This window comes from Pleurodeles waltl, chromosome 4_2, assembly GCF_031143425.1.
Source record: "Pleurodeles waltl isolate 20211129_DDA chromosome 4_2, aPleWal1.hap1.20221129, whole genome shotgun sequence".
NCBI lineage: Eukaryota > Metazoa > Chordata > Amphibia > Caudata > Salamandridae > Pleurodeles > Pleurodeles waltl.
The window spans coordinates 837,782,738-837,802,216 of NC_090443.1; the positions used below are offsets into that span (position 1 = coordinate 837,782,738).

At 46.7% G+C, this 19,479-nt stretch overlaps 1 protein-coding gene across 1 annotated transcript in view; it reads right to left on the reverse strand.

The window, feature by feature from the left end:
- HOOK1 (hook microtubule tethering protein 1) overlaps window positions 1-19,479 on the reverse strand; it is a 921,358-nt gene that overhangs the window by 544,814 nt on the left and 357,065 nt on the right. Inside the window, exon 7 of the mRNA XM_069232567.1 lies at window positions 9,984-10,046. Within this exon, the coding sequence (XP_069088668.1) occupies window positions 9,984-10,046 (63 nt within the window). The remainder of the gene's footprint in view (window positions 1-9,983; window positions 10,047-19,479) is intronic.

The window sequence follows — 19,479 nt, forward strand, 5'->3', positions numbered from 1 at the left end:
TCCAGAACTTTCTGTCACTGAAATGAGAGGAAAAAGTGTTTTTTTGGCCAAATTGTGAGGTATGCACAGCATTCTGGGTAACAGAACCTGGTCAGAGCCCCACAAGTCACCCCATCTTGGACTCCCCTAGGTGTCTAGTTTTAAAAAATGTACAGGTTTGGTAGGTTTCCCCAGGTGCCGGCTGAGCTAGAGGCCAAAATCCACAGCTAGGCACTTTGTAAAAAACAGCTCTGTTTTCTTTCTGAAAATGTTGTGTGTCCACGTTGTGTTTTGGGGCATTTCCTGTCGCGGGCGCTAGGCCTACCCACACAAGTGAGGTACCATTTTTATCAGGAGACTAGGGGGAATGCTGGTTGGAAGGAAATGTGTGGCTCCTCTCAGATTCCGGAACGTTCTGTCCCTGAAATGAGAGGAAAAAGTGTTTTTTTGGCTAACTTTTTAGGTTTGCAAAGGATTCTGGGTAGCAGAACCTTGTCAGAGCCCCACAAGTCAACCCATCCTGGATTCCCCTAGGTTTCTCGTTTTCAGAAATGCGTAGGTTTGCTAGGTTTCCCCAGGTGCCGGCTGAGCTAGAGGCCAAAATCCACAGCTAGGCACCTTGTAAAAAAACAGCTGTTTTCTTTCTGAAAATGTGGTGTGTCCACGTTGTGTTTTGGGGCATTTCCTGTTGCAGGTGCTAGGCCTATCCACACAAGTGAGGTACCATTTGTATCGGGAGACTTGGGGGAACGCTGGGTGGAAGGACATTTTTGGCTCCTCTCAGATTCCAGAACTTTCTGTCACTGAAATGAGAGGAAAAAGTGTTTTTGGGCCAAATTTTGAGGTTTGCAAAGGATTCTGGGCAACAGAACCTGGTCAGAGCCCCACAAGTCACCCCATCTTCGATTCCCCTAGGTGTCTAGTTTTCACAAATGCACAGGTTTGGTAGGTTTTCCCAGGTGCCGGCTGAGCTAGAGGCCAAAATCCACAGCTAGGCACTTTGTGAAAAACAGCTCTGTTTTCTTTCTGAAAATGTGGTGTGCCCACGTTGTGCTTTGGGGCATTTCCTGTCGCGGTGCTAGGCCTACCCACACAAGTGAGGTACCATTTTTATCGGGAGACTAGGGGGAACGCTGGTTGGAAGGAAATTTGTGGCTCCTCTCAGATTCCAGAACTTTCTGTCACCGAAATGAGAGAAAAAAAGTGTTTTTTTGGCCACATTTTGAGGTTTGCAAAGGGTTCTGGGCAACAGAACCTGGTCAGAGCCCCACAAGTCACCCCATCTTAGATTCCCCTAGGTGTCTAGTTTTCACAAATGCACAGGTTTGGTAGGTTTTCCCAGGTTGCGGATGAGCTAGAGGCCAAAATCCACAGCTAGGCACTTTGTAAAAAACAGCTCTGTTTTCTTTCTGAAAATGTGGTGTGTCCATGTTGTGTTTTGGGGCATCTCCTGTCGCGGGCGCTAGGCCTACCCACATAAGTGGGGTACTATTTTTATCTGGAGACTTGGGGGAATGCTGGTTGGAAGGACATTTGTGGCTCCTTTCAGATTCCAGGACTTTCTGTCACCGAAATGAGAGGAAAAAGTGTTTTTTGGCCGAGTTATGAGGTTTGCAAAGGATTCTGGGTAACGGAACCTGGTCAGAGCCCCACAAGTCACACCATATTGGATTCCCCTAGGTGTCTAGTTTTCAAAAATGTGCAGGTTTGCTAGGTTTCCTCACGTGAAGGCTGAGCTAGAGGCCAAAATCCACAGCAAGGCACTTTGTAAAAAACAGCTCTGTTTTCTTTGCGAAAATGTGATGTGTCCATTTTGTTTTTCCTGTCGCGGGCGCTAGTCCTACCCACGCAAGTGAGGTACCATTTTTATCGGGAGACTTGGCGGAACACAGAATAGCAAAACAAGTGTTATTGCCCCTTGTCTTTCTCTACATTTTTTCCTTCCAAATGTAAGACAGTGTGTAAAAAAGACGTCTCACCCCTTTCTGTCACTAACGGGAAGGAGGCTGAAATCACAAAAATAGTATAAATGTGGTATGTCCTAGTAAAATGCCAAAATTGTGTTGAAAAATTGGGTTTTCTAATTCACCTCAGCCTGTTCCTGAAAGCTGGGAAGATGGTGATTTTACCACCGCAAAACCTTTGTTGATGCCATTTTCAGGGAAAAAACCACGAGCCCTCTTCTGCAGCCCTTTTTTCCCATTTTTATGAAAAAATATTAATTGTTGATGTATTTTGGCTAATTTCTTGGTCTCCTTCAGGGGAACCCACAAAGTCTAGAATCCCTAGGATGTTGGAAAAAAAGGACGCAAATTTGGCGTTGGTGGCTTATATGAACAAAAAGTTATGAGGGTCTAAGCGCAAACTGCCCCAAATAGCCAAAAAAAGGCACAGCACAGGAGGGGAAAAGGCCTGGCAGCGAAGGGGTTAATGACGCTATCTGATTTATTACATACTTACATATCTGAAATGCTGAACTGGTTTATAGAGTAATTTGAGCAGCAGGTTGGATGGTGTCATCAACAATGTCATTTGAGAGTCATTAGTGATGTAAGTGATGATGTCATCGAACATGGCATGAGTGACATCAAATGTGAGGTCATAAGCAGTGCATGGCGAGGGCTTAAGTTCTAGTTAGCTCAGTAAATTATTATAACTGTTGAATTTCACTGCTCTTTTGTTTGGAAACAATACTTTTTATATTATTACAAGATCTAACTGTTAGTTTAACTTTAGTTTTTTAGTTATTTCCAGGGCATTTTAATGTAAGCTAAAATCTTCATACATTATTCAAATATAACATCAATTTAACCTTTGTTTTTTCAGTGACATTCTAAGTATTTTGTAATGTAAAACAAGATATTACTATGCGGCCAGGCCCTGCTCCAAACCCTCAGTGGGCAGCCAAAACCCTTCCATGCACAGCCTTCTGGGTAAGGGGCCTGCTCCCACTTTACCACAAGAGGCCAACCCCTGGCTGCTCATGGCCATGGCCTCCTTAGATTCTCTTATCTACTCTGATCCCACTGTCAGACCACAAAAAGAAGGGGTTAACTGGGAAAAGGGTGGGAGGCCGAGTTTGTGGCCTGGAGATATCCAGGGTGTCTAGTGACTCTTAAAGGTGGGAGTTGCAGGATGAAGCGGAGGCATGCTCCCATTTTTTGTGATCCTTGGTCTTCTTACCTAAAGATCTCAACTTTAATGAAGAGTGGTCGTAAGGAAAGCCTCTGGAGCAAGAGCACATCTGTGCCTTTGACACTAACCATGACCAGGCCTCTTCGGTTTCCAATGATGTTCTGCGACATATAGTTTGGCTTTGCAGTCTTGGATGGCTTTCAGGTTCATTTTTTAGCACCTGCCACACAATACCGAATTGTGCTTGGAGCCCAGACACCAGATACAGACCTTATGGGAGTCTGCCACTGACATCTGCCTGTGGCATTCCTTACACAGCTTGAACTCTGTTGTTTTTGGAGGGAACATGTACAATACACACCGATAAAATTCTGATAAAATTCAGGAATGGATCTTTGAATCCATGTCAGAAGGCACGGGAAGAAAGGAACTGGCATCAGCATAGAGTGGTTGAGGCTATGCAGGGGCCTCAACATCTCATTTGGGGAGGTAGGGAGAGGAAAGACCGGACTCAGAGCCACAAAAATGCCACCTACCAGTGTACAACAGGATTGCTGAAGAAAAGAAATCCCCGGATCTAGTCTGAAGCCTAGGTGTATTCACAAGGTGAGCAATCGGTGATTAGGAGTATCCATGTGAAGTTTTTAAGACAGTAAATCCATTAGGGTGAATAGAAAATTGGCCACAGGTGTAGCATGTTGAAAGTCCAAAAATCCTATAGGACTCTGTAACAATGACTGGATGCTGTCATCAGTTAGATCATCAATTATGTCATCAGTGATATCATTAATGTTGTCCTTTAAGAGGTGTGGTGTAATACGTGATGTGATAAGCAGAGCATGGAAGCAGAACAGGTTATGGTTAGCTCTGTAAACTATAACAGGTGAATTTCTTTTTCTTTTTTGGATACTAAAAGTTAGTTTTTGTGTTATTTCAACATCCGACTATGACGTCACTTTAATCTTTGTTTTTTTCAGTGAAGTTCCAGGATTGTTTTCTTAATTTTTTCAGTGCTTTTCTGCTTTTTTTAAACTAAATTTAGCCAACTCTGATGCTGAAAATGGCTTTTGGTTGTAGGCAGGTATGGATTTATCGCAGGGCCTAGCCTCCAGTCAGGCCATGTGCACATACCCCTCTAACAGTCCTACCCCTTCAGAAGTGCCATGTGGTCAAGGTGTCTCAACCCTGCCCTCTCCATTTATGTGTTTTTTAATAAACTTCAGGAGACAGGGACAGAGTCCTCAGGTATTGTAATGGCAGCCACAACACTTTTTTCAGGGTTGTGGCGAGCCAATCAGATCGTTCGGTACAGCAGGACTGCTACTAATCGTGCAGAATTAAAAGTGTCATTACGAGGAAGATCTGCCTCAGCCAATCAGAGGGCCCCATTATTTTAATTTTTGGTACTGTGGGACTCCCCTGAGACCAGCCCTCCAGATATACCCACCATTTTAACTCTTTCCTGACCACCCAAGCACCAATTAAATGAAGATTTCTCAAACTTTCTCAAAATAGGTGAATGGATTCCCACCAAATAATGAAAAGCATGCCTTCTGAGTAAATCTCTAACTTCCTGCTGAATCCGGTGTAATTATGCTCAGACACTTTTTCTGTATAGAAGAGTACATTTCCTATCAAAATTACCATGAGCAATCAATGTTTTGGGACCCCAAACATTTCATTATGGAGCTGAGATGGCGGAACTGCTTTTTGGAAAGTTTTGTACAGATTCATCAAATGACGCCAAAGTTATAAGCAAAACAAAGAACACTAATCTTATGAAAACTCTGCCCTACCTATAACCACAGAGAGGCATGGATATGATGGGGATGTGTGGGTAGATGTGGGAGTTGGGTGTGTGGGTGTTGGAATGTGCATGTGTGTGTGTAGTTCCTTGATGCCTAGGAGGATCCTTCTTGTTATCATTATGAGTATGTGAATAATGGACAACTACAGCGAGCACATTTCCAGAAAGCCTACCCTCTGAGTTTTAGGCAATAATAAAGTCAACAGATGATATATTGATTTACAAAGAGGTCCCCATAGCTTGAAACAGTGGGAATTAATAGAATACCCCTGAAAAGCAAATACCTCATGCTCACTAGATTTAATCATCTTGATATATTAGCAGTCTGAGGCACATGATACAGTTTGCCCTGTACAAAAGGGATTTGTAGATTATGTAGAAGGAACACTTCATCTGCAGATCATTTATTATCACACAGTCATAAATTACCACATTTAAAAGGTAAGCTCCTTCATATTATTACATCTGTTTTAGGTATGTCAATTTTTATTTTTGTATTGTTGTTTCTTTTTAAGCCCTTAATTACTCGTGGTTAGAGTCTCTCAGTACTTGACTATGGAAAGGGAGGGAAATGAATATAGATCCTGAAGTTTATTAAGCAAAAAGGTAGGCCTGGAGGCGTTACAAAATTTGAGCCGATCCTGTTCTCTCCTTTGTTTGACTGGCAAAGAGCAGAAAGCTCTGACTCCCCAGTTTTGTATGCTGAATCTTAGGATTGTGAAAGAGGAAGAATTCAAACACATTATATTCCTTGGTAGGATGGTTCTACTTAGGTTTTCTGGCAAGAAAAAATGGGAGAGATCTGTAGTCGTTTTTGAGCTGAAGACAGACAGTCAATAAAGTGATAGTGGGTACTCCTATGTATAATAAAAAATTTTAAGACTTAAAATAGGCCTAATGGTGGCATTTTACAGGTTCTGCAGTCTCTTATTCTTTTAAGACTTAATTTTCTCAAAAACATTTCTTTAAAGTTTAAAGTTGAAAAAGTTAGGATTTAGCTACAGCGTAGATCTGTGGGACCAACGCAAACTTCCAACCTAGGATAAGTCCTAGGTTATGCGGCATACACACTTAACTGGGAGGGAGGTAAAGACTCTGCAACAGATGTATTGGTCTCATTCATTGATTTTATGGTGAATGTAAAAGATCTAAGTTTTACCTGAATTACATTTTAAAAAATGTGCTTGAATCCATACTTGAGTTATTGCTAGAACTATGGGCAAATTAGAGGGAGGGTCAGTGAGTGACCTCGGCAGACTACAGACTAGTTGAGTGTCATTAGCATAGAAATAGAATTTTACATTGGGGCTAAATGCAAGTTAAAAAAATGGGGAAAGTGTAGCCCTTTCACTATGCCCTCGGGTAGGGTTTTGTATTCAGGCTGGTAAGAGTCTTGGGGCCAGATGTACAAACCATTTTTGATGTTCAAAAGGCCCGATTCACAGAATTGCACCATATGCGACAGCAACAATGTTTTTTTAAATGTGCAAGCGCCAAATTGCAATTCCAGTAACGTGTTTTTGTGTTTGTGACCCAAATCCGATTTGGTATTTGGAAGGGGCGTGTTTAGGGCGTTCCTTCAGAATCTGTATGGTATTGTTAGAAATGGGGTCTCTGGTTGGCAGTCAGCCTGCACTCTGTCCAAGCAGGGACCCTCGCTTTAGTCGGAGTAAGGGAGATACACACCTAGGATATAACCCCTGCACACCCCCTTAGTAGTTTGGCACAAGCAGTCAGGCTTATCTCCGACGCAATGTGTAAAGTATTTGTACAATCACACACAGTAACACAGTGAAAACACCACAAAAGGAATCAGCACCAAGTTAGAAAAATAGCCAATATTTATCTGAGTAAAACAAGACCAAAAGGACAAAACCCCAACATACACACACAAAGTTAGGATGTTTTAAAGATTAAACTTCAATATAGCGCTTAGAAACACAAATGCTTTGACTTGGTGATAGTATGGCATTGTGACAGAGTCATTCCCAACAGTCCGACGGCAATGGCACCGGTCACGGAGGCGCATGGACCCCCAGGTACAGTACCTTGTGAAAATGAGGAAACAGGCCAGTGCATGGAGTAGGGGATAAAGGCGTCACTGGATCTGGTGCGGCGTCGGTTCCGGAGCTGCAAAGCGGAGGCGTAAGGTCCTTGCTGTGGAGGTGAGGCGGCATCGGTGCGGCGACGTCGGGCCTGCGGGGTCGTCGCACTCGAGCAAGGACCATGGCTTCAGTAGCAGGCGGCCTCGTTGGTCCGGCAACAGCGTTAGTCCGGGCATCATCCGAAGTCGGTGCACCTGGTTCATCTTGCTATTCTACCAGCTTCTCCTTTCAAGGGTCCAGGGACTTGATTAGGCACCACTTGACAGGGTAGGAGTCTCAGCAGAGAGTCCAGGTGCTGGCAGAGGAAGTCTTTGATGGCCCTAAGACTTCAGAACAGGGGGCAAGCTCAGCCAAGCCCTTGGAAAAACTTCACAAGCAGGATCCACAGCAAAGGCCAGTTCTTGTCATCTATTAGGCAGAAGCAGCAACTGCAGGCCAACCCAGCAAAGCACACACAGCAAAGGTACAGTACTCAGCCTCCAGCTCTTCAGCTCTTCTCCTTGGCAGAGGTTCCTCTTGATCCAGAAGTGTTCTAAAATTCTGGGGTTTTGGGTCCACTACTTATACCCCTTTCTGCCTTTTAAGTAGGCAAATTTCAAAGGAAAGTCTATGTTGTTGACACGATCCTGCCTTGCACAAGCCTGGCCCCAGACACCAGGTGGTTGGAGACTGCACTGTGTGAGAACAGGTACAGCCGATTCAGGTATAAGTGCCAGCTCCTCCCTCCCCACTCTAGCCCAGGAGACTCATCAGGGTATGTAGGCTACACCCCGGCTCCCTTTGTGTCACCGTCTAGAGGGAATTCACACCAGCCCAACTGTCAGTCTGACCCAGACATGAAACACACAAGCACGCAGAGGCACAGAATGGTTTAAGCAAGAAAAGGCCACTTTCTAAAAGTGGCATTTTCAAACTGACAATCTAAAAACCAAGTTTACCAAAATATGTATTTTTAAATTGTGAGTCCAGAGACCCCTAACTCCAAATCTCTATGTGCTCCCAAGGGGAAACTGCACATAAAAGATATTTAAACACAGTCTCCATGTTAACCTGTGAGAGAGTTAGCCTTGCAGCAGTGAACATTGAATTTGGCAGCGTTTCACTGTCAGAACATGTAAAACATACCAGTATATGTCCTAACTTTAACATACACTGCACCCTGCCCAAGAGGATACCTAGGGCCTACCTTAGGGGTGACCTGCATGTACAAAAAGGGAAGGTTTGGGCCTAGCAAGTGGGTACACTTTCCAGGTGGAATTGGCAGTTTAAAACTGCACACACAGACACTGCAGTGGCAGGTCTGAGCCATGTTTACAGGGTTACTCATGTGGGTGGCACAATCAGTGCTGGAGGCCCAATAGTAGTATTTGATTTACAGGCCCTGGGGCACCTCTAGTGCACTTTACTAGGGACTTACTACTAAATCAAATATGCCAATAATAGAACAGCTAATTACACATACAGGTTACACAGAGAGCACTTGCACTTTAGCACTGGTAAAGTTCCAGAGTACCAAAAACAGAGTCTAGCACACAGTCAAAATGTAGGAAGCAGAGGCAAAAAGACAGGGGTGACTACACCAAGGATGCCAGGTCTAACAGGTATTTACTAATGTTTCGTGTCCGAATTCCAGTCGCAAAAATATTCATATTTACTGTCTATACACATATAGTGGGCACCACTTTGTGAATAAAAAAATGTTTGTTTAAGAGTGGGCCTATTCTTAAAGAAAAAAAGAAACTTTACTTTTTGAATGCGGTCCTGCTTCCTTTAAGGGAAAAAGGTTGCATTAAAAAAAAAAAGTCTTCTTTATTACGAAGCAATCACAGATATGGTGGTCTGCTGACCCCAGCTGATCACCATCCCTGTTTGTGGCTGAGATTCCTAGCGGGCCACAAATTGGAACCTAAATTGTTAGTATTCATGAGTTAGATCGATTTGTGACCCACTAGCGATTGACAAATTATATTTAACACATTAACCAATTGCATTTCCTAATGTTAGTACATCTGGCCCCAATTGAATATATTGGGACCGATCTGAAAGAAAGTCTAATAGTGTAATTTTATTTGTATGTCTAATCCAAGGGTTCCAAAACTATGAGTCGTGACCCACTGGTGGTTGTGAGCTGATTTTTTGTGGGTTTTGAAAGGCCAAGCAATGAATAAAGATGCCTTTAAATTCTGTATTCATGTGGTCACATTTGCTGTGCTTCACAGACGGAGGTCAAATGTTAAGCTGTCTTCTGACAAACTGCTGTTTATTTTTTAAAAACTGAAAATGGTTTTTACAAACTCCTCTTAACTTTACTTTAGGAGAAAGAAAAGTAAAGTGAATTATGTTACAATTTTGTAGTGGTACAGGGAGAGAAAGGAAAGGCTGTAGGATGTCATTTTTGTATCACACAACAAAATGTAAATACCAGTAAATAAAATGTATACATTCAGCGGGTAGGAAAATTGAGCAAATTTTTGGGAACTCTGAAGTGTGACGCAAAGATTTTAATAGGTTCAAAACAAATCAAGACACTTTGCTTGGTGATGCACAAATGATAATCATTCACTGAAACCTCATTCTCACACATTTTCTTTTGTGTGCGATATAGATTTATAAATAAAGTCTGTATGTGGGTGCAAATTTAGTGGTGATTTCAGTGAAGGATTTGCTGTCTGTAAATGACAGTGCACTATCACATGATGCCTTTCTTACATTTAAAAAACTGCTTGCTATATGTCCATTAAAGCTAAATGGGTCACAAACATTTGTCTGTCGCAAAAGTTTGTTGATCTAAAAAGTGGGTTGTGGTTCTATACTGTTTGACTAGTCTAATCCGATTTTCTGTTATTGCTACTACTATTTAAAACGCTACGTAACATGATATGTTTGTTTTTTGCAAACTGGCAATACAAATACATTAAATAAACGATAAATGATACAAGACATTTTATTAACAATACCTGCAACTCCATGTCTCCAGAAAAGTTGATTCCTGTAGCATCCACTGTGTCTTTACTCATCAGCTACAAAACAAAATATAACCTGTTTGTGTTTACTGCAGTTACAAATATTCTGCAATAATTCTTCTCTAAAGTTATGCAGTATTTTACATCGCAAACATGTGGAGGCAATGCTTTGCACGTAGCATGATTTGTAAAAAAATAACAATGCTGCAACCTGCAAAACATAGGATTGTAGGACATAATATGTAATTTATTAAAATAAGTCACAAAAAGCAACACAGCAAATATATATTTCAAACTGACTGCCTCTACAAATATTTGGAAGAAGAAATAGTAACATGAGTGACATATCAAAGCTAAATTGTATGGTCTGTTATTAAGGCGGCAGCAGATGTTATAATGGAGTCACTAATATTAGTGGATGGGATCAATCTAGTCAATACCTAAAAATATCACACCTATTGGAGAGGGTCACTTTGCGCTGCAAGATAATGACAATGTAGTCTGTGAATTACCCGCACACAGAAGATGGCATAGCTGATAAGACTGGGCAAGTTTAGGCTAGCCCTGTGTAAGGATAACTTATTTACCTGTAATATTGTTCTTGAGTATTCTCTCTTAAGTCATAAATAGACTATCTCTACGAACATGCAGGATCCCTCGAACACCATACTCTAAAAAAATTAAGTGCCTGTAAGATGCAACAATTCTCTTTTTTTGTTTTAAAAAAGGGATTGAAAAATGATCTTTTAAAAACATCCTTTACAAACGCTTGTCATTTCTTTTCAAAGTAAGCTGAGGAATAATACATTCCTATGTAGAGTGAATAGGCTGAAGCACTGCAACAAGGTAAACAGGACACTGCACCTTTAAGAGCCTTCTGACGTCCAGTGATTCATCATGCCCTGTATGCTGCAGTTGACTCAGTACTTTTTCACAAGCGAATCATTAGTACAGTGGTATACATCTTTTAACTCTTCTTTCGGGGAGGAGGGAGGGTTGCTTATGATTTCAATGGAGATTCCCCTGAGAAAGAACTAGGATTACAGGTAAGAAACCATCCCTTCTCTCTCATGGGGTCTGCATTGCTAATCATATTCACTGAATAAATTTGCAAGCTTATCCCTTAAAGATTCAGAGAAGGAAGAGATTAAAAAAAGAGAAAAGGGGGCGTGGTCTGGCAGCGATCCATGATGGCCGCCTGAGAGCCGAGCTCCGCACAGCGGCGGGCCACGCGGCGGTGGCTGCTGTGCTGGAGGGGCTCCAGGGACCCCCGAACGCAGCGGGGGCCGACATAGGAGTTGGAGACGACGAACGGCCGACATCTGCGACGCGGGGGGAGCGCCCTCTCCGGAGGCGCTGGGCGGAGCGAGGGGAGCAGGCTTGAGGCCTACGGCAGGCCTCTGAGCCGCGGCCTCGAGTGAGGAATCACCCCGACACGGAGAGACGCGTCCCTCGCTGAAGCCCGAGGTGGGGGAGCGCGCCCTCCATCACTACCTGCGCCTTGACAGCGGCTCATCTGCGGCCCCCGGAGCCGGCAAAAGGCCGGGACGCCGCCTGCCCCCTCCCTCCCTCCCGATCGATCGCTGCCGGAGGGGGAGAACGGAGCCGACCAACATCACAGCCCAGAACAACAACAGGAGGTGGCCCGATGCTGACGGCGCGCCTCCCAGTGCCTCCCCACCCTTCCCCTTTCTGCCGGGGGTGACGGGATCGGCGACAAGAGGTCTCACCACCAACGGAGCGCAACGGAAGGCTACCCCCACCCCTCAGCCTTACCTGCTTCAGAGTAGGCCCCCTGAGAAACGAAAGAGGCCCCGGAGAGGACGGAGAGGTGAGAGCCGAGCCGGTGAGTCAGAGAGGATGAGAGACGTACGGAGATGAGGGTGGTGGATGAGTGAGAGAGGGGCCGAGAGTGAGGAGAGAGAGAGAGGAATATAACAACGTGCGGAGAGAGGAGGAAAACGACGGGAAGAGGAGAAGGCAAAGAGCAAAGGAGCAAACACTACCTGATAAAAAGAGGGGCAAGCACAGGAGGAGGCAAGGAGTAAGGAATAAAAAAGAAAAAAAAAAAAAAAGAGGAGAAAAAAAAAGAGAAAGGAAAACGAACAACACAAACATAACAACAAAAGAAGCAATACCACACTAACAGGAAAAGTGAAAAGCCACTGTAGCCTCAAACAAAGCTAGAACTAACGAGGCATGGAGAGCAAAGAGGGCCAGGAATAACATCGGACCTCGGCTCCAAAACAACTCCTCTCCCCACAGAACAGCCCTGTGGGACGCTGAACGCTATAGAGCCAACACTGAGATCCTTCCTCTTGTATATATACACCAACGACAGCCCTCCCCAGGAGGCCACTTGGAGAGGTACTCACCTGAACTCACCAACTACTCTGAACCCCCTCACCCTCCCCCTACGCCCCCCTCTCTCCTCTGCCGCCCACACACCCACGCTGATCGCCCTCATTGAGACACAGACAGGCACCCCCTTGGATCCCACCTGCATGGAGAAACCTGCAATGCCCAGAGGCAAGACGTCGGGTAAAGTACCGTGTAAACCTGCTCACCAACTACTCTTCTCTGAAGCCCTGTGCCAACAGAAACATCCTGCTACCGCAGACTCTCCACCCCCCTCACACGACACCATGTCAGACGACACTCAAGGAGCATCAATGGATCGTATACTGCAGGAGATATCGGCAGTAGGCCGCAAACTGGAAGGTATGGACACTGCCATGTCAGCATTAACAGCGGAAACGAGATCCATGCGTTTGGAAATAGCGGGCTTCCAGTCACAAATCTCCAGACTGGACCATCGAGTAGCGGCTGTGGAAAGTCAAGTGGTCTTACAGACTGACAGAGATCAGGAACTCTTGTACCTTCGCAGCAAGTTAACCGACCTTGAGGACCAAAGCCGCAGAAACAACGTCCGCTTCCTTGGATTTCCGGAAGGCATTGAGGGTACAGATATCCTCTCTTACCTGCGAGACACGCTTCCCAAACTAGCCGACATAACATTTGACCCCCCTCTGGAATTTCAAAGAGCGCATAGACTTGGTCTCAAGAGACAAAACGGAAAAGATCGTCCTCGCCCAATCATAGCCTGCTTCCTCTGGCACGGGCAGGTCCGCCAACTGTTACAGTTGTCCCGAAGGCAAGGCCCACTCCGGCTCGGTCCCCTTGAAATCCGCCTTTCAGCAGACTTCTCCAAGGAAACAGCAGATCGAAGAAGAGCCTTTCTCTCCCTTCGCCCTCGCCTTCGCCATCTGGACGTTAAATTCGGTCTCTTCGAGCCAGCCAGGATGTGGATAACTAAGAACGGAGAGTCACGAACCTTCTATGACCCAGAGGACCTGAAGTCATTCCTAGAGGGGCTGCATGATCCGACACAACCCATGGAATCAACAACCCAACCCCCCCAAGACACACAGAACCAAACTAGGGGAATGGGCCAATCGGAAATTGCTCTGGACACCGACGGAAGACCTACTACAGAGTCAGAGACCTGGAGAGATTAACAAAATGTTTTGATGACAGGGGCCAAGTCCTACAGGTGGTGGCGATGCACACACAGCTGCCAGACAGAGACAAGTCCCGATCCCCTATGAAACCCTAGGTGCCTGCTACCTGAAACCAACATAGACACAGTTTTCCTACAAGCCCTCGATATCAACAACCACAGACTGTCATAGAAACGTTGCAGGAAACACAGGAACTTTATGACGAAAGAGTCCTGACACAGAGAAATGATGAGTACTCTATTTTAATGTAACTCTTCAGACATTGTACCACGGAGAACCGCTCCCCCCCCACCGCCCCCAGAAGGCTTTAACCGCCTCGGAATGCTTAGACTGTTCGGATTGTGTGATAGTTTTTGTTGGCTCCCGATTACTCTTGTTTCTCAATGTCCCTCCCCTTCATGTCGGGTAACACTTACCATATCCCATATCACTTCTTCCATCTAGAATCAGGATCTATAACGTCCTCTGGGAAATATGGGAACTGACGCAATACCCTTGCACACTACTGGCTTGCCCTGGTAGGGTTGGGGCAAAATGATTCTGAACTGGGTTTTGAGCTCTAGACCCCGGTCTACTAACAAACGCAATAGTGATATAATGATGGGCGCTGGTGCAAAGCAGAACAGACCACAGATGCCAAGTCCCAGAGCATACACATGCCGCAACCCCTCAGAATAACCAAGGGGAAGCGACCTCAGTAACAACAACACCTGCCCCTGTCCTTTCCTCGCGCCTCCCCCCCCACACAGGGATGCAGCCAACATGCGACCTCCCCTCCCCTCCCCCCGTCCTCCGGTCAAAAACACCCCCCCCCCCCGGACATGACTGGAGGCATCTACGCGAAAGTCTGGGGCGCCTTCCCCCCCCCGGCACGGGGCCCGCTGGCCGGGCGTCGAAGCTCAATCGGCCTAGGTTTTAGACCCGCCGGTTAAAGTTCGTGTACTTCGGGACTTGTATCCCGGTCTCCCTTCTTTACCTTCTTCTCTATTTCTTCTTTCCCCCACTGTCTCCTTTTTATTCTCTTTTCAACTCTTCTTCGTATCCAACGCACCCGCAACCCCCCCCTTCTTCCCCCCCGACATCCTCTTCAGTTCACAGAGTCCACCCCACTCCCCCGAGCTCATACCCCGGGTGGGCGGACACAGGAAACGAGGATGCCCAACCAGATGGGAGCACCAGTAGTTCCCCTCAGGGTGATATCATGGAACGTAAACAGCCTTACCCACTTTATCAAACGGAAGAAAGTCCTATCCTACCTTAACTCTAAGAAGGCAGACATCGCCTTATTACAAGAGACACACCTAGACAGTCTTGAATCTGATAGACTGCGGCATGGCTGGGTTGGAACCGTCCTGTTTAGCTGCACCCCACCCTCACCCGATACGGAGAATATCCCAAGAAAAAGGGGGGTGGCGATCCTCTTACGCAAAACCCTCCCTTTCACGGTCGTCAAATCGTGGACGGACCCTGAGGGCCGATACATATTTACCAAGCTGAAAATCGGGGACTCAACACTGTGTGTGGGATCAGTCTATGCACCAACAGGTCCCAAACGCCTCTTCTTTCTCCAGCTCAATCGACTTCTAACCGAGATAGGGGCATCCCGTTACGTTATAGGAGGAGATTGGAACCTAGCAAGGGACGCAGCATTGGACAGGACGGGGCCTCTAGACACGAGTAACAACGCAGACAGAGCCATCTAGTCTGATATACTCGCGGATAATGGTTTGGTTGACCACTGGAGGCTGACTCACCCAACGGACAGAGAATTTACCTTTCTCTCGCCGGTGCACGGTACCCAATCACGGAACGATTACTTTCTCCTATCCCATAATCTTGTGGCCCACACCCTGGAGGACGACATACTGGAGGGAGGCCTTTCAGACCACTCCCCAGTCCTTATAGCCATCCGCTTAGGTCTGGTATCCCCGGGCCAAAAACCCTGGAGATTAGCGATCCATCGATATCGATCCCCCCAAGGTAAGTTGCAGCTACAGGATCAAGCGACCACTTTCGCCCAAGACAACCTCGGTACGGTTGGTTCACGTCGAACTATGTGGGCCGCAGGCAAAGCCTCGATACGGGGACAGCTCATGCGGGATGCGGTGATAGCGAACAAAGACAGAAAAGAGCAACAAGCGGCTCTGGAACTCGACATACGCCGACTAACCAGACAATATACAGCACACCCCTCCGTTCCAGGCCGCCGAACTCTAGAGCAAGCCCAAATGGCCCTTAATGAGCTATACACCACCCAGGCTGAATTCGCATTACAGAGACTCCAAGGGAGACACTATGAACAGGGTGAGAAGGCGGGACGACTGCTTGCAGCCCAACTCCGCCAAAGAACAGCCGCTCTAGCCATCCCAGCCATTCGCTCTCCCTCCGGGGACATACTGACCCACCCCCAGGCCATTGCAAACGAATTCGCCCAATTCTATAGACACCTTTACACGCCGGAAACCACGACCAACCTAGCGCAAGCTACCACCTTCTTAAATAAGCTAGACCTCCCCTGCCTAACAGACAAGGGCCATAGCCTATTAGAAGGGTAAATAAGCAGACAGGAGATAGATAAAGTCATCTCTGACCTCCCGTACCACAAATCACCCGGAGAGGACGGATACCCGGCAGAATTTTATAAATGGGTAGGGACAGAGGCGATTGATATCTTATGCGAAGCCCTCAATGAAGCCTGCGAAACACAGACATTAGGGGCCATATGCAATGATGCCACAATAGCTGTCATACCGAAGCCTGGGAGAGATCCTTTATTATGCGGCAGCTACCGACCCATCTCTCTATTAAACGGGGACATCAAAATTCTAGCAAGCGTCCTGGCAAACAGATTACGTAAAGTAATCCCGTCCTTAATACACTGTACACAGGTGGGGTTTGTACCGGGCCGCACTTCTAGGAACCACCTACGAACCCTGTGCCATACCTTATGGGCGGCCAGAGACTCCCCGGAGTCGGCGCTGGCCCTGTCCTTAGACGCGAAAAAGCGTTCGACCGCATAGAATGGCCATACCTATTTGCGGCCCTAGAGAGATTTGGTCTAGGCAACAAATGTATCTCCATGGTACGACTGCTCTATGATCAACCCGCGGCCAGAGTCAACTGCGGAGGCTTCCTCTCAGACCCTTTCCCTATCCGAAGGGATACACGGCAGGGGTGCCCCCTCTCACCTCTCCTGTTCCTTCTGGCAATGGAGCCCTTGGCAGCAGCCATCCGGTCCTCCCCCTCCATAACCAGCCTACCACTACCCGAAGGCACCTCCAAGATATACCTCTACGCTGACGATATCCTCTTAACACTCACGGACTTGGAAAGATCCATACCGGCCCTATTAGAGGTAATCGAGGACTTTGCAGCCCTATCGGGATACCGTATTAACTGGGACAAAAGCGAGGCACTTCCGCTATCGCGAGTAACCACAAAAGCGTCACTCCTAGGCTACCCATTCCGGTGGACGCCAAAACGTCTTAAATACCTAGGAGTGCTTGTTAACCCTGGACAGGCACACATGGTGGCGGACAACATTGACCCTCTCATCACGCGGGCGAAACTGTACTTTGCGAAATGGTCCAGTTAGGCCTCTCCATGTGGGGCAGAGTACAAGCGGTTAGAATGGTGATGGTACCCCGCTTCACCTATATCCTAGGTCTCCTGCCCTTACAAGTGCCCCTTTCCACACTAAGAGGCATCGATTCACTAATTAGATCATTCGTGTGGGGCACAATGCGACCACGGCTATCACCAGCCAAGCTTTTGGCCCGCCGCATAAACAGGGGAATGGGACTCCCATCGGTGGAACACTACTCTTTAGCCTTCCAAATGTCTCAACTATCCAATACACTATCGAATATACCAGACCCCCCCTTGTGGATAGCAGTGGAAAAACGACTCCTGGCTGCGAACGAAGGACTCGGTGGACCCTACCGTGCAGACCTCCCAGCCACTAACTAAGTGAATCCTATCCTGGCGGCGACCAGGGCATCCTGGCAAAGGGTCCACCGACTGCTTGGGGTCCACCCCCTCATACATGCCCAAGCGCCCCTGTGGCACAACGCATAGGTGGCGAGGTACTCCATTGGCCGCAATGGAAACAGGCAGGCATCCTCACCCTCTCACAGGTCCTGGAGAACGATGTGCTCAAACCCTTCCCCAAGTTACGGGAGGAGTCCGGCCTACACCCGAACCAGGAATGGAGATACATGCAACTCAAACATTGTCTCTCCCGAGGGAATACACCTCCACTGCGGGGATCCCTGCCCTCACCGATAGTGGCTTACCTGCAGCAATGGGGACAATACAAGGGAGTAATGTCGGGTCTCTATGATCTAATTATTCGACGGCTTTACTCCCAACCGTTAATGGACAAACTACGTCTACGGTGGCAAACCCGGCTGCAGCAGGATCTAGACCCAGATGATTGGGAAGCTATCCTAGAGGCACTAGACAGAGGTACCCGGGAAGCACGCTTGAAATTCTGTCTCTTCAAAATCTTACATGAATGGCACTGGTCCCCATCGAAACTGCATAGGACCGGACTCCTCCCGCATGCGAACTGCTGGCGATGTCCAGAAACATCCTGTGACCTGATACATATCTTAGTAAACTGTACGACCACTCTGGGATGCTGTGAGCTCCACTCTGGCTGAAGTAATGTCACTTCCGTCCCACTTCCTCCTGCCCTCATACTTCTGCAAGATACGACCTCCCTACAAGACCTCCCTAGACTACACAAGAGACTGTTGCACACAGCGTTAGCTACTGCAAAAATGTGCATACTCAGACACTGGCGGTCAGAGACCCCCCCAAGCCCGGAGGAATGGATTACAGCCATGATCCGCACTGCTATGCATGAACGGATTATCTATAACTTACAAGACCAAGCTCAAATATTCCTACAGGTATGGGCTCCCTTCCTTACAAGGGGGCAATAGTGCCCTACCTGGAACCACCACTGTTCCCTTCTCCCTTCCCTTTCCCTCCCCTCCCCCACATGCGTCTCTTCCCCCTTCTCCCCCTCGCTTCCCTACCCTCGCTCCCGTACCTCCCCCTCCCTCTGTATTCTCCCCCCTCTCCCCCTCCTTATCTCCCCTTCTCTTTTCTCTTCTTTTCTCCTCTTCCCCTTCTTTTCTCTTCTTCCTTCTCCCCCTCCCTTTTCCTACTGTTTCTTCTTCTCTCTTCCTTTTTCACTCTTTCTTTCTTTCTTTCCTCTCTCTCTCTCTCTCTCTCTCTCTCTCTCTCCCCCTCGCCCCTTGTCCCCACGTCTCTTTCTAAATACCCACTAGAGTCCAAACGTCGCCTTCCACCAACACTCCAAACAGACCTCCATGGTAGATCCTTCTTCCAATGTCGTCTGATAGTCGCCTGGTTCCAGCCTAAACTGACCACAGAGTTGACATGAGCTGCAACACCCATTATTCGCGCAGCGACATCCCTCGCTTCCCAAGTTGGCACTCCCCGGTCCCCTCGTCTGAACAGGTACATCCTACTCCTCACCCTTATATCTTTATCCTCTTTAAACCCCCGCACATAGCCTAAAATATGTTGGAAGTGAACTCTACCTCAGGTTTTCATATTACGACTGATACCTTGTTTGTGCCTTATGCGTTTTTCTTCTTCTTTGGTTTTCTAATATCACTGATGTGCAATTACTTTTGAATGACGGGACCCTGATCCCACTGACTTTGTATCATGTTGTGTTATTAACAATAAAAGAAAAGTTAAAAAAATAAAATAAAATAAAAAGAGAAAAGAAAAATTAGGCAAATTCTTTACAGATGGTTGCCCTACATGAGCATCAGCCTTAGCTTCTGAATCAAGACAATAGTGTCTTGTAAAGGTATGAACTGATCTTTCATTTGCAGCCTTGCAAATCCCTGCAATTTGGATGTTCCTAAGAAAAGCAGCAGTGGAATAGGCCCTAAGTTTACTAGAAAAGGCCTTGTTTGCTTTTT